The sequence below is a fragment of the Schistocerca gregaria genome, chromosome 1 (genome assembly GCF_023897955.1).
Source record: "Schistocerca gregaria isolate iqSchGreg1 chromosome 1, iqSchGreg1.2, whole genome shotgun sequence".
Taxonomy (NCBI): Eukaryota; Metazoa; Arthropoda; class Insecta; order Orthoptera; family Acrididae; genus Schistocerca; species Schistocerca gregaria.
In genome coordinates, this window is record NC_064920.1 from 127,184,287 (window position 1) to 127,197,450 (window position 13,164).

General features: G+C 44.1%; 1 protein-coding gene across 1 annotated transcript in view; it reads left to right on the forward strand.

Annotated features, from left to right (window-relative positions):
- LOC126284953 (uncharacterized) overlaps positions 1–13,164 on the forward strand; it is a 37,921-nt gene that overhangs the window by 13,797 nt on the left and 10,960 nt on the right. Inside the window, exon 2 of the mRNA XM_049984229.1 lies at positions 12,491–12,904. Coding sequence (XP_049840186.1) covers positions 12,491–12,901 — 411 coding nt within the window. The 3' untranslated portion in view covers positions 12,902–12,904. The remainder of the gene's footprint in view (positions 1–12,490; positions 12,905–13,164) is intronic.

The following is a 13,164-nucleotide window of genomic DNA, read 5'->3' on the forward strand; positions in this document are numbered from 1 at the left end:
AGTTTGGTTTAAGTAGTTCTAAGTTCTAGGGGACTGATGACCTCAGAAGTCCCATAGTGCTCAGAGCCATTTGAACCATTTTTTTAACCAATCTTATCCGTTTGTTAGGGACTCCCGCCTCTTGCATTGCCTTCCAAAGTTGATCCCTTTTGATACTGTCATAAGCTTGCTTGAAATCAATGAACAGCTAGTAGACATCTACGAATATAACATTTTTTCAAGGATCTTTCTGATAGTGAAAATCTGATCTGTAGTGGACCTATTAGTCTGAAACCACACTGGTAGTCTCCTAGATACTGTTCTACGTCTGTTCTTAACTATCCAGCCATGATTTTTCCTAGTACTTCATATACTATAGAGAGCATGCAATTCCTCTATAATTCCCGCAATCAGCTTTGTCAGTACTGTTTCGGCATATTATCTTTCCGCCATGTTTCCACTGTAATCCCACACAAAACACTTACTAATTATTCTCCACCATATTTTATCATTTTTGCTGTGATATTGTCTTGTCCTGGAGCTTTATTGTGTTTAATATTCTTGGCACTAACTTTTTCTTCTTATGTGGGTTCTGCTACTGATCCCTGATACTCTTTATCTCTGTTTACTTCCTGCTCCATATCTTATGCCATACCGGCATCAACCCCACATTCAGTAGTTCACTAAAATACTCCACCCGTCTGTCTAAAATATCTTTTCCTCCAATCAGATTTCCCTTTTTATCTTCAGAGAAAACTGCTCTGGGTTGGAATCCTTTCCTTATATCTTTAACCCTCGTATAGAATTTCCTTGTTTCTCTTCTAACTCATCAATCTACCGTTTTTGAAATTCTCTTTTTTTGTCCTACATTCCTTACCTGCTGGCTGGTATTCTCCTACCTCTACTTCCCCTCTGCAGCATTCTTTTTATTGCCTCATTTCTTTCTTCTATCTTCCTCCTACAGCCTTCATCAAACCAGCTCTGGGTTCTCGATTGCTTCTTTCTGCCCAGTAAAGTTTCGGCTGTCTCTTCAACCGTTTCCCATATTTTTTCAGTATCCTCTCCTGCCCATGCCCACTCATTGGCTTCATTAAGTCTATTAGTCAAGATAGTTTTCATTATTTGACGGTATCATCAAACCTTGGCGCGATAGCTTTCTTGGTCTCTGTAATTTGCTGTCCTCTGTCTGTATTTTATTCTTATCAAATAATGAGCACTATCTCCATCTGTACAATGACAGCTATCCACCTCTAATAAAAAATGAAAGACGAATAGATGACTGCAATTTATCAGTTCTGGGGAAACGTAGCGCACCTATGAGGCTTTCGTTAACTTCCCGGAGAGTAAAAAAGACTGCATTTTATTGCAATAAGTAAGGCGGAAGCACGCAAATTGATGTACCTGAAAGACAGTATACCACTTCGCCACCACCCCGATTAGCAACGGCAATGGTTTCCTAGCTTTCTTTGAAAGCCCAGAGATTGAGTCTCGTCTGTACCAGATTTGTGAGTGTTCTAACGTTTCCACCTGGTCCTGAACCTGAGACATCTACTTTTCTTTTTATCGAAAACGAAAGTGCAGTGACCAGTAGTAGGCGCGTCCGCCGACTAGAGTGAAGAAGCACGCAAACATCGGCGGATCGCAGGGTGTGGGCCATTTTTTCTCTTCAGCAAAAATTTGTTCCTCGATAATAGGCTACGTGAAATATGAGCTCTAATTTCTCTGCAGTGACATTTTCATGACATATGGAGGGTTATGTTTCTTGTGCGGTGCGGTTAAGCTTCCTATTGTGGCTGCAAAGTTGTCAGTTTTGTACTCATCTCCCAGCACTTAAATCATGACATTTCTTCCAGAATGAGATTTTCACTCTGCAGCGGAGTGTGCGCTGATATGAAACTTCCTGGCAGATTAAAACTGCCAGAAAGTTTCATATCAGCGCACACTCCGCTGCAGAGAGAAAATCTCATTCTGGAAACATCCCCCAGGCTGTGGCTAAGCCATGTCTCCGCAATATCCTTTCTTTCAGGAGTGCTAGTTCTGCAAGGTTCGCAGGAGAGCTTCTGTAAAGTTTGGAAGGTAGGAGACGGATACTGGCAGAAGTAAAGCTGTGAGTACCGGGCGTGATTCGTGCTTCGGTAGCTCAGATAGTAGAGTACTTGCCCGCGAAAGGCAAAGGTCCCGAGTTCGAGTCTCGGTCGGGCACACAGTTTTAATCTGCCAGGAATTTTCATGACATTTCTTACTATTTAGCGACTTAAAAGCTGCCATGACGTATTCTTTTACTTGCCTAACTAAACTGTAGGCAGTTGATGCAGTTGGTTCTTACGGTTCAGAGCCGGCCGCGGTGACCAAGCGGTTAGAGGCGCTACAGTCTGGAACCGCGCGGCCGCTACGGTCGCAGGTTCGAATCCTGCCTCGGGCATGGATGTGTGTGATGTCCTTAGGTTAGTTAGGTTTAATTAGTTCTAAGTTCTAGGCGACTGATGACCTCAGACGTTAAATCGCATAGTGCTCAGAGCCATTTTACGGTTCAGACCGCTGGCTGTAATCGGAGCAAAGCACAATTTCTGGCAACGTCGCGTCCCGCGGCTCAGTCACTCAACCCACCGCATTCCTCCCAGCAATGAGTCACGGCCTTCCAGGCGGACTGCTCCTCAACACCGACCTCACTAATTACCGAATTTTCGGACCACTGCCCGCAACGGCTCTCTTGCAGATGCCTGGTGGTAAAGTTCTGCTGAAAGAAACACGGGTGGGCCCACCAGGAGCGCAGCTTACTTCCTTTACCCACAATACCTTGCAAACCCTAGATACGGACGGCGTTGTCCTCCATTTCCAAAGGAGTTGGTCACTACAGCGTACGGTTATTCTAGAATTGAGAAAAAAAAGATCGAAAACACCTGCACAGTGTAGAAAAGTGAGGGGCATCCGCACAGCAGCGATTATACGGGGTCTGTTCAAAAAATTCCGAAAAATTCGCAATTTCGCGCCAATGGTGAGCGAACTGCGGTTGGTACCCCTGCACACGACTGTGTTTAATGTGTAACTGCCGGAAGTTCCATTGTTGTACGTCTGTTAGTTATTGTTCATGCCGTATTGAGTGGAACGCTGTGTCGGACAGTTTGCGAATTTCGAGATGGCAGACTTAGAGGAGCAACGCGTCAGCACTAAATATTGCGTGAAACTCGAACACTTTCACGCAAACACCAAATGATGCAGGAAGCCTTCGGTGATGAGTGTTTAAGCCGTGCTTGGTGCTAAGAACGGTTCACACGGTTTAACAATGGCCGGACGAATGTTAGACGAACCTCGCTCAGGAAGCCTATCGACGTCTGCCGACGACGCTCGCCAGGAACGCCAACGAAATGGTGCGTGCCAATCGAAGACCTGACTGCCCTAGAGATCGCAGAAGAGTGTGACATTTCAGTGGGATCACGTCATGAAATCCTGACGCAGCATCTTGGGATGCATCGAGTTGCTGCCAAGTTCGTCCGACGGTTCTTAAGTCAAATGTCAAAGCCATGCTGACGGTTTGCTTTGACTTAGAAGGTATAGTCCATCATGAATTCGTGGTACCATCGGGACGTGCTGCGACACCTGCGAGAAAATTTGAGAAGGCAACGGCCTGAAATAAGACGAGACAATTCATGGCTTTTGCATCACGATAACGCCACCGCGCATTCAACGAAGCTGGTGCGTGACTATTGCACAAAAGCGAAATGACTGTGATGCCTCATCCTCTGTACTCAAAGACCTGGCCCCAGGGGACTTTGAAAATAAAAGTTGAAAATCTCCCTTGAGAGAACGAAGATTTGCAACTATAGACGAGACAAATAATTTAAAAAATCGCAGACGGCGCTTCTCGCGATCCAGTTAGAGGTCTACCAAGGTTGTTTCCGGAAGTGGGAACGGTGTTGGGAGCGGTGCATCAATTGTTGAGATTATTTCGAAGGAGACCATGTGCAGTAAGTAAAAGGTAAGCGCAGAAAAAAAAATTGTGGGCAATGTTCGGGAATTTTTCGAACAGACGTACTGCAGCACCGCTGAGAGTCACGGTGTAAGGCTGAACACCAATAAAAGCGTCGATAATTTCTGCTGCTTGTGTTTTCTCCGCTAATATGGCGTATGGATGTCGAAAGTTGGATTAGTGAAATATTTGTCGGACAAGATAGGAAAAACATCAGTCGTTTTGGACAAATTTTGAAGTGGATAGAAAACAATACATCAGCCGGCAAGTTTTTTCACTGTAATAATTGGCATTGTAATAAGTAACAAGAATTTACATTAGATTCCGACAAAGATGTATGTTATAAATGAAGCCAGCACTTGCTCCCGTATTTCTAATAGAATGTGTGCGACGTCCTCAAAGCCGTCATCACACATGACGAGGCAGCTAACGTTGGCGTGTACGCGGAAAGGACACTCATCGATGGCTTCAATAGAGAATTTCTGGTAGAGGAACAGTACACAATGCTGGGCAGCGACCTGGGATACACAGAACTTATCCTTTAACTCAACTGAGTTTTCATCCCATTTTCAGTTTTAAATAGAATATAGTTAGGATATAACGTCGGTTTGTAAATGCATAATATCCATGTCCTCGATACTTCACTGACCACCACCACCACTTTGAAATAACTTAATTCATGACACAGATTTCAGAATATAGATTCGTTTTGTAATTTCATTCGAATGGAAGAGACTTCTTCGAATCTGCTCACAATCATTGGAAAAGATTTTCCGATAAGATACGTTAGGTAGTCGTTAAACCCAGTGATATTTATCTATATCTTATACAAAGATAATAGCAAAAACTTCCAGTATGTAACTGTTTACTTGAAGACAGACTGGTGGCCTTTGCAAAAAGAATTGCAGTAAATACATTATTTATGACAAATAACATAAACGTTTGAGCTAATGCGTCTGTTAAATTAATACGGAAATACCCAGAGTCTTTTAGAAGCTCTAAGATGAAGAAAAAAGAATTAGACGGAAGTGGACGCAAACCGGTTACCTTTCTTTTCATTACTCAGAGCCCACGGCACTCAACAGAGCTACATCTTCAACATAGCGTTTGCGCCTCCATAATTTAAGTACACTGCCTAACGACTGCATGTGATATTTAACACAGAAACTGTACCTGAAAGACGCGCTTTTGATCATTGTGCTGTAGCAATGAAAAGGTATACTTACGTAGTACAAAAATTGCAACACTAACATCAACTAGGGTAAGCCTTTATACAACGATACATAGTTTCCTGTCATTTTATTACAACACATTGTAGCTAAAACGACGCGTTTTCGAGAGATCGTCAATTTTCAGATGCTTTGAAACAGCTTACATTCAAACCATGTGCTCCATGAGAAACGAAACCTACCAAATACGATGTCTGAAGGCATACAATATGGCGGCTCCTACGTTCTGTTTGTAACGTGAAACGATGTCGCATCTAAGCTGCCGCGTACGTCTCCACGAAGCATAAATCTAGCGCTCCAGATTTATTTCACGCTCCGGTTTAGTGGAACTTGGAATTCCAAGCTGTAACGTAATCAGTTCGTCGTCCAATTGAGTTTTCACGTTCCGTGAGAGGACGGCTGTAAGGACAACCCCCCATGGCTTTATAAATGGAGACATGTATATTTCTACATGGAGCGGTTGCAAATATCCCCTTCTTACTTCTTCTCACATAAGAGTGTCACAGTAGTTGTAACTCTAACACGATCACTAAACCTAAGGCTTCTAAATGACTGACCAGTAGACAGCTACACTATGTGATCAAAAGTATCGGGACACCTGGCTGAAAATGGCTTAAAAGTTCGGGTCGTCCTCCATCGGTAATGCTGGAATTCAGTATGGTGTTGGCCCACCCTTAGCCTTGATCACAGCTTCCACTCCGGCAGGTATACGTTCAATCAGGTATTGGAAGGTTTCTTAGGGAATGGCAGCCCATTCTTCACGGAGTGCTACGCTGAGGTATCGATGTCGGCCGGTGAGGCCTAGTACGAAATCTGCGCCCCAAACCATGTTTTTGGGGGTGTCCGGAAAATTTTTATCACATAGTGTATCTAAAAAAAAATCGGAATTCAGTGAAGCACATGATTTTTTCAGTTTTTTCCAGGATTAAAGAATAATTAAGAGCGAATCTTTTTGCTTTTCAGAAACTGCATTAGGAAGTAAAAGGAAAAATTTAAGTCATAGATTTAAAACTCTCTCCTTTAACTGGAGAATAAAATTAATTTCGCTGCTAAGAACGCAATGCCATCTGGCTAACAAACTTCCGCCACGAAAGCCTTAGTCGCAGCTGAGACTTATACTGAGGTGACAAGTCACGGGATAGCCATGGGCACATAGAACCATGGTGGTACGCTAGCAGTGCATTGTCGTGTCATTTGTACTCAGGTAATTCATGTGAGAAGTTTGCCAAGTGATTGCGGCTACACGAAGGGGATTAACACTCTTTGAAAGTGGAATGGTAGTTGAAGCTAGACACATGACATTCCATTTCGTAAATGTTACCGAATTCAGTGTTGGGGGACCAACAGTGTCAACAATGTCCCGAAAAATCACCTTCCTGGCATTACTTCTCACCTCACCTCGGCAACGCAGTGCCGATGGCCTCCACTGAACGTCCGAGAGCAACAGGGTTTGCGCAGAGTTGTCAATGATTACACACAAACACCACTGCGTGAAGTAACCGCAGAAATCCATTTGGGACGTACAGCGAACATATCCAGTAGGACGGTGAGGCGGAAGTTGGCGTTCATGGGCTATGGCAGCAGACGACCTTCGCGAATGCCTTTGTTAACAGCATGATATGGTCTGCAGCGCCTCTCCAGGGCTCATGGCGATGTCGATTGGACACTAGACGAAAGGAAGTGTGTCCTTATCAGTTGGTAAGAGTTTATTCTAAGATTAGTATGGCACAGACCCTAGGAAGCCATGGACCCAAGTTGTCAACAAGGCACTGTGCAAGCTGGTGGTAATTCCATGATTGTTGTGGACTACGTCCTCGGGTTAAACTGAATCGATCATTGACTAGAAATGGTTACGGTCGGTTACTTACCGACCATTTGCATCCATTCATGAACTTCGTTCCGAAAAAACGATACGCCGTGTCACCAGGCCACAGATGTTCGCGATTGGTTTGAAGAAAGTCGTGGATAATTCGAGCGAATGGTTTGCCCACCCAGATTGTCCGACATGAATCCCATCAAACATTTGAGACATAATTGACTGGTTAGCTTGTGCACAAAATTCTACACCGCCAACACTTTCACAATCACTGACAACTATATAGGCAGCATCACTCAGTATTTCTGTAGACGACTTCCAACGACTTGAGTCCATGCCCCGTCGAACTGCTGCACAATGCCGGGCAAAAGGAGGTCCGACACAATATTAGGAGGTATCCCACTACTTTTGTACCCTCAGTGTAAACATACCCCAGGACATACTACATTCCAAATTCCATAACCTCAGTTACCCACCTACTCACACTTCCAAAATCTATATTAAGTGGAAATGTCACTTAAAACAGATATTAGGAAAAGCGGAGTCTACACGGGAGATTCACTGGAAGAATCCTCAAACTGTACTCCATTAAGGAAAGAGCTACCTTAGGAAACCCTCGTTTCGCCGAACTTCATTGTATCTTCTTAGATGGGAATTTTACTAGGTAGGCACTTTGGTGTTATTCTTCGCCTTATCCCATATCTTCACCGGATCGGCATATTAATCTGGATTTGACACTTCTAATATATTCCTCAAGAAAGGAAGTGCTTGTATTTAAACTTTTCCGAAAGCTAGTTGTTCGGAAGCAGGAGGCATCAGTGACCAAAGCAATAGTATAGTAAAGAAAGGTATATCATCAGTAGTTAAGTTTTGATTAAACCCCAAACCTCCTGCTTGCCAAAATAAAATTCCCAAATTAGAGGCCTACCTGTTGCCCTTGTATTGGAAGTGCAGAATCGCTGTGCGGGAGCAGGAAAGCTTTGTGACGGCGGATGGTGATAACATGGTATAAAATGCAACGGCGTAACGTACATTACACAAAGAAAAAAACAGTAAAGACATTTAGAGACTAAAAATTTGGACTGCAAGGTTACACTTGCAGATAATGCAAATGTGCATGCAAGTCGAACGATATGAGTTAAGCAGAGCCTTAAGAAAAAACATCAGGTTGCTGACCTTACTTTGTATATTAATGAAACAGTGTTAGTACAAGAAACTGGCTTGATGCCATTCGCAGATGCGAGGACTGCTCGAAGGTCAAAATGAAACTAACAAAAGTCCTGTAGGCTTTAATTACAATCCCTTCTTGGAAAGTTAGTTCCGGAGACCTCGTGGGCGCTGCAGCTACAATCCGTTCTTTAAAATTGTTTCCAATCTAAAATTTTCTTTTGCTCTTTGAGCATTGTTTCGGTTTATTTGCAGAATAAAATAGTTCGCACATAGGGACTCGACCCCACGACTCTCCCATCACCGTTCCGAGTCTGAGTTTCGCGAACCGGTGCCTGCGAGCTACACTAACATAAATGGCTCATGTCCTGTCCGACCGAGGCTTAAAATACTTTTGCTTTTCCTAAACGGTTGGCTATCTGGAGTTCCCAGTTCTCTCACATTAATTTCTGTCAAAACCATGCCTGTACCAAAAATTTGGACGAAATTGGTGGTGACAAATAGCCGTGGTGCCCTTGCAACTCACAAATGCATATAAACGCGAAGCACAGTTCATCGTACTCCGTATCAATCATTTTACAGAGCGCAGGCGTTGTCTGCAGGGGAAACAACAAGCGCAAGTTAAAACTGTGGACCAGCCCACAAGTCGCATATATTACTTCCTTCATTTACATGTTTCGCTCGTCAGGGGTGAGCACCTTCAGAAACGCAGTAACCACCAGCCACATGTTAAACATATCTGGTTGTGAGCAGCTCTGACGTCAGACGCAAAATTTTTGGATTGCCATGTACACCTTACGATGCAATGTTGTCAGCGAATCTTATCTGTTCACCCCGAATTTTAGTCCCACTTCTGGGCCCGTTTTATTTCCATTAGTGTCTCTGAGGACTGAACAGCGGCGAATAACTAGATGCCTGCATACAATTTTTCTGATCCGAGCACTTCGTTCTTTCATTCTTCTTGCCCTTTCTTTATTCTTACTCATATTGAATAATACCTCTATTCGAGTAGAGTTCATAACTGTTTTCATGACTGTGTGGAACATCTTGGACAATTTTATTACATTATCAAACGATTTTTCTAGGTGGGCAAATCCCTCAAGCGTAACGTCAGAAGTGCCTCTTGTGGTGCCTTCATCTTCCCTGAAACCAGGTTGATAGTTACCTAACACATTTTATTTTTCATTCTTCTGTACAATTTCACGAGCAACGCATAGATTCTTTAAAGTACTTACCACCCGTGAATAAAACAGCTTCAAATGTCTCATTACTTTGCAAATGAGTTGTGTATTAGATACGTAAGTTAGAAAATGTTCAGAAAAGGTTTGTGGAATGCTTTAGAGAATTTGTAGCGTTGGCTACTTTGGGATTCAGCGCCGACACGTAGAGGTTACGATGGGCAATGGCAGGAATTCAAAATGATCTGTCCGTCTTTCAAATTAATAGAACAATTTATTTCTAAAAAAACAAAAGGAACATAACGTCTCATTATGAAGTGGCTTGATGTGCTTGTTGTGCCTCCTACTTCAAATTGCTTTTACACGCCATTACTAGTATCAGAACGTTGGACCAAGTATCGTCCTCCTATAACTCAGTACTGATGCTCTTTGTCTGCGGCCAAACTGAGACCGACCAGGCTGTTTAAATCAGCGTGAACAGTGAGCGCTGAACTCTTGTCTTTCCGGAACTGTGGCGCTGTCCGCTCTTTCCAATGGCACGACGGTCAGCGCCTTCTTGATGGCGTTGCGCTGCGCTGGTCGGTGTGCACTCGATGCTTCAGGACAGCAGAGTATTAAGTGATCTCATTGTCGTCAACCACTGGATGAGTGTAGTCTGGGTTTCAAGCAAAAGATATTTCATGTACGTCATTGTGGGTGACGTCATATGTCCTGTGTCTCTAATGGTGATATAATTTCAGTTATGTATCCTTATATTCAAATACTGGATAGTAACCATAGTCAGAGTAAAGTTGGTTGTCGGTTGACACTTCAAGCACTGAAGATGGTTCCTCGCATATATCTCTCTCTCTCTCTCTCTCTCTCTCTCTCTCTCTCTCTCTCTCTCTCTCTCTCTCCTCTCTCTCTCTCTCTCTCTCTCTCTCTCTCTCTCTCTCTCTCTCTCTCTCTCTCTCTCTCTGGAGACGTGTTCGGCGTCACATATACAATTATCACAGAAAGCGACCTACATTACACAACATTCTGACATTTGGCCAAGCTTTTTTGAAGACTGATTCTGGAAAGTCATAAACATAACAGTGCAACGTGGGTACTGTAGCGCGACGTTAAAGATATATTTCTGATGAATAAAAGGTCGTGGGTTTGAATGTAATCAGTTGCTGTTTAGTTGCAACAGTCTATAAATCTTATCAAAATGACTTTGCTTATTTTTTATTCGATAAATTGGTGTAAATGAAAGTTTTGATTTTTATTACTTTGCCGCATCATTTTCATCAGTGCGTTTACTTTATTTGGTCTTGTTTGTTCTATCATTCCTACGTTCGTCAGGGATCTGCGTGTGTCGGCTATAACCTATTACCAGGATTGTTTATCGGTCTGTAATGCGGCAGTTTGTGTAGCCATTGTGAGGATGGAAAGCTAGAAATTACAGGGTGCCTCTAGCGCCCAAATTATAATTTTTCTATCTTCAGTTTGGTGCGTAGAGGTTAGCTTTGATCGCCGTGAACAAAGCGCATATGATTAATAGTCCTGCTGCAGATTGTTGACCAGTTTTCTCGGATACATGCCACATTACCTGTTTCAGTACAGGACTGTAAAACGTGTCACCAGTCGCACTTTAGTAATTGGTAACTTAAATGAGGTATCGACTGAACATCTCGTGTTTCTGCCATGTCTTACGGCGGTCACTTCCAACATTGGTCCGCGTTACACGTTATAAAGTTCCTAGTTTTAATGCTTGCCTTATTGTGTTAAAGGTCTAACATGAGATTATGCATTTTATGGTATAACCACGCGATGCTTCTTTCGACGTGCAAAATTGCAGAAGCGCAGGAATAAAAAGGTATGCACAAAAATTTGAGAAAATAGCCAAAGTACGCATGGGTGTCCCCATGTCCTCACAGGGGAGGCAGTCTGCCGTGCATCTCGTTGTTTGCTTTCGAGTTCGTGCTGCGTTTATTGTGATGCGCTGACGCAGAAAAAGAAAACGCGAAAGGTAAAGAAGTATCTAAATAAGAAGTACGAGGAATACAAAGTGACGTTATGTTTGCAAAATGTAGGTGTTGGTCACCGCGAGGCTTCATATTTCCCGCTTGGAAAACTGCAGCGGTTAGGCAGGCAATAACCTTACATTAGCTGGTAACCGGCGACCTATGCATCATTTCTAACTATTTATTTCGCATTTCAGTGATGACTCCAGAAACATAAATGCTTAAGGGAGGTTCTTAATTATGTGAAGATAACTTTACTTCCAGTGCGTCATTTGTATTTCATTTTATAGAAAAGTAATTTACACATCTATACTCATGACAGACTGGCATCCTCGGACTCGACAAAACTGAGAATTTTATAAAAGTCAAAATCCACTAGAACGGAGATTGTGTTTCACAGTTTTATGTTTTGTCTCGTGTCTTTGTTCTCTGCCCAGTAGGTTGACGAGATACATATACACCACTTGTTTCGTTCAGATGTCATGCTTCTCATATGTTGCGCTATTGAATCACCATAGAATGAATATGCGTCCAGTTTTCTTATACACCGTTAATTAATCTGTGTCTTTTTCTTCTTCGAAACTTTCGGTATTTTATTCATCACAGTGATACGATCGGAGATATTTTATCTAATACTTGACGCTCAAGGCATCATGCCTGAAATTTTTAGTGAAATAATCTTCAGAAGGGACAAATATACGACTTTCCTCCTACTGTGCTCGTCTGTAAATTTAAGCGTGCTTCTTCGGAGTCAAGACTACATATATCGCATCAGAGCATAACATCTTCACACTACATAATCGCATACACGTGAGCTCCGCTGCTTGTCAGAGATTCTCACTGAAGGCGGAAAGCGATGACGTAACGCACAACATCCAGTTCCAAGGAATTGCGCATCCACAAATGCGCATGCGTGGTTGCACTGCTGCGACGGTTACTCACATGTACGAAATTGAACGAAAAAAAGGCCTCGTGTGGATACACCTTTAATGAGTACTTTAGGATAGAATTTTAAATGGTTAAAAGAAATATTAAAAATCAATTTCATTGCCCTGGAAGAACCTAAAAATCGGGCCGTGCACTGTGAACCACGTTATCCGTTTAGTAACACGGTATGTGAGGAGCAGTGCGGTGCGCCGGCCTGACCGCAGGTGGTGTGACGTCAGTGTTGCAGGCGCAGGGCGCAGCTGACGGCGGAGCAGGCCCGCGCGCGCAGCGCCTCTTGCGCCCGGGAGCGCCAGCTGCTGCTTCGGACCGCGCTGGACAACTGGGCGCGCCGCCGCAGGGAGGCCTGCGAGCGCCGCAGGGCGCGCACCTCCAGCGCCTCTTCCAGCTGGGCGTGCCAGCCTGACCGCCTGGAGGCGGAGGAGGAAGACGAGCGGGAGCAGAGGCCGCCGCCCGCCAGCGTCGCCGCGCTCGTCATCTGCATTTCGTCAGACTCGGACAGCGACTCCTCGGACGACGAGGATGACGGCCTGCGGCCAGCAGCTGCCGCCCGCACTGACCGCCCGTCGAGCTGTGGGTCCAGCGAGGCGGGCGTTCCCACACAAGCTGCTGAGCCGGCTCTGGCTTCGTAACAGGTGAGTGCGAGGCTGGCCGACCACGGCCTGTGCTGCGTCCCTATTCACCTCAACGTCGACTGATGGCGAACACTAACTTGCACCTCATTCTTCCATCCTGCACAAGGGCACCCAGACCCGCAACCGAGGGTGGCACCCCCTCCCCCCCCCCCCCCCCACCACAAATTATCGTATGGACGTCCTTGATCCTACATGTACATTTCTCCCTTGGGCACTTTCGGTTGAAAAAATTGGTGAATTTGTTTTGGGAAATCGTGCAA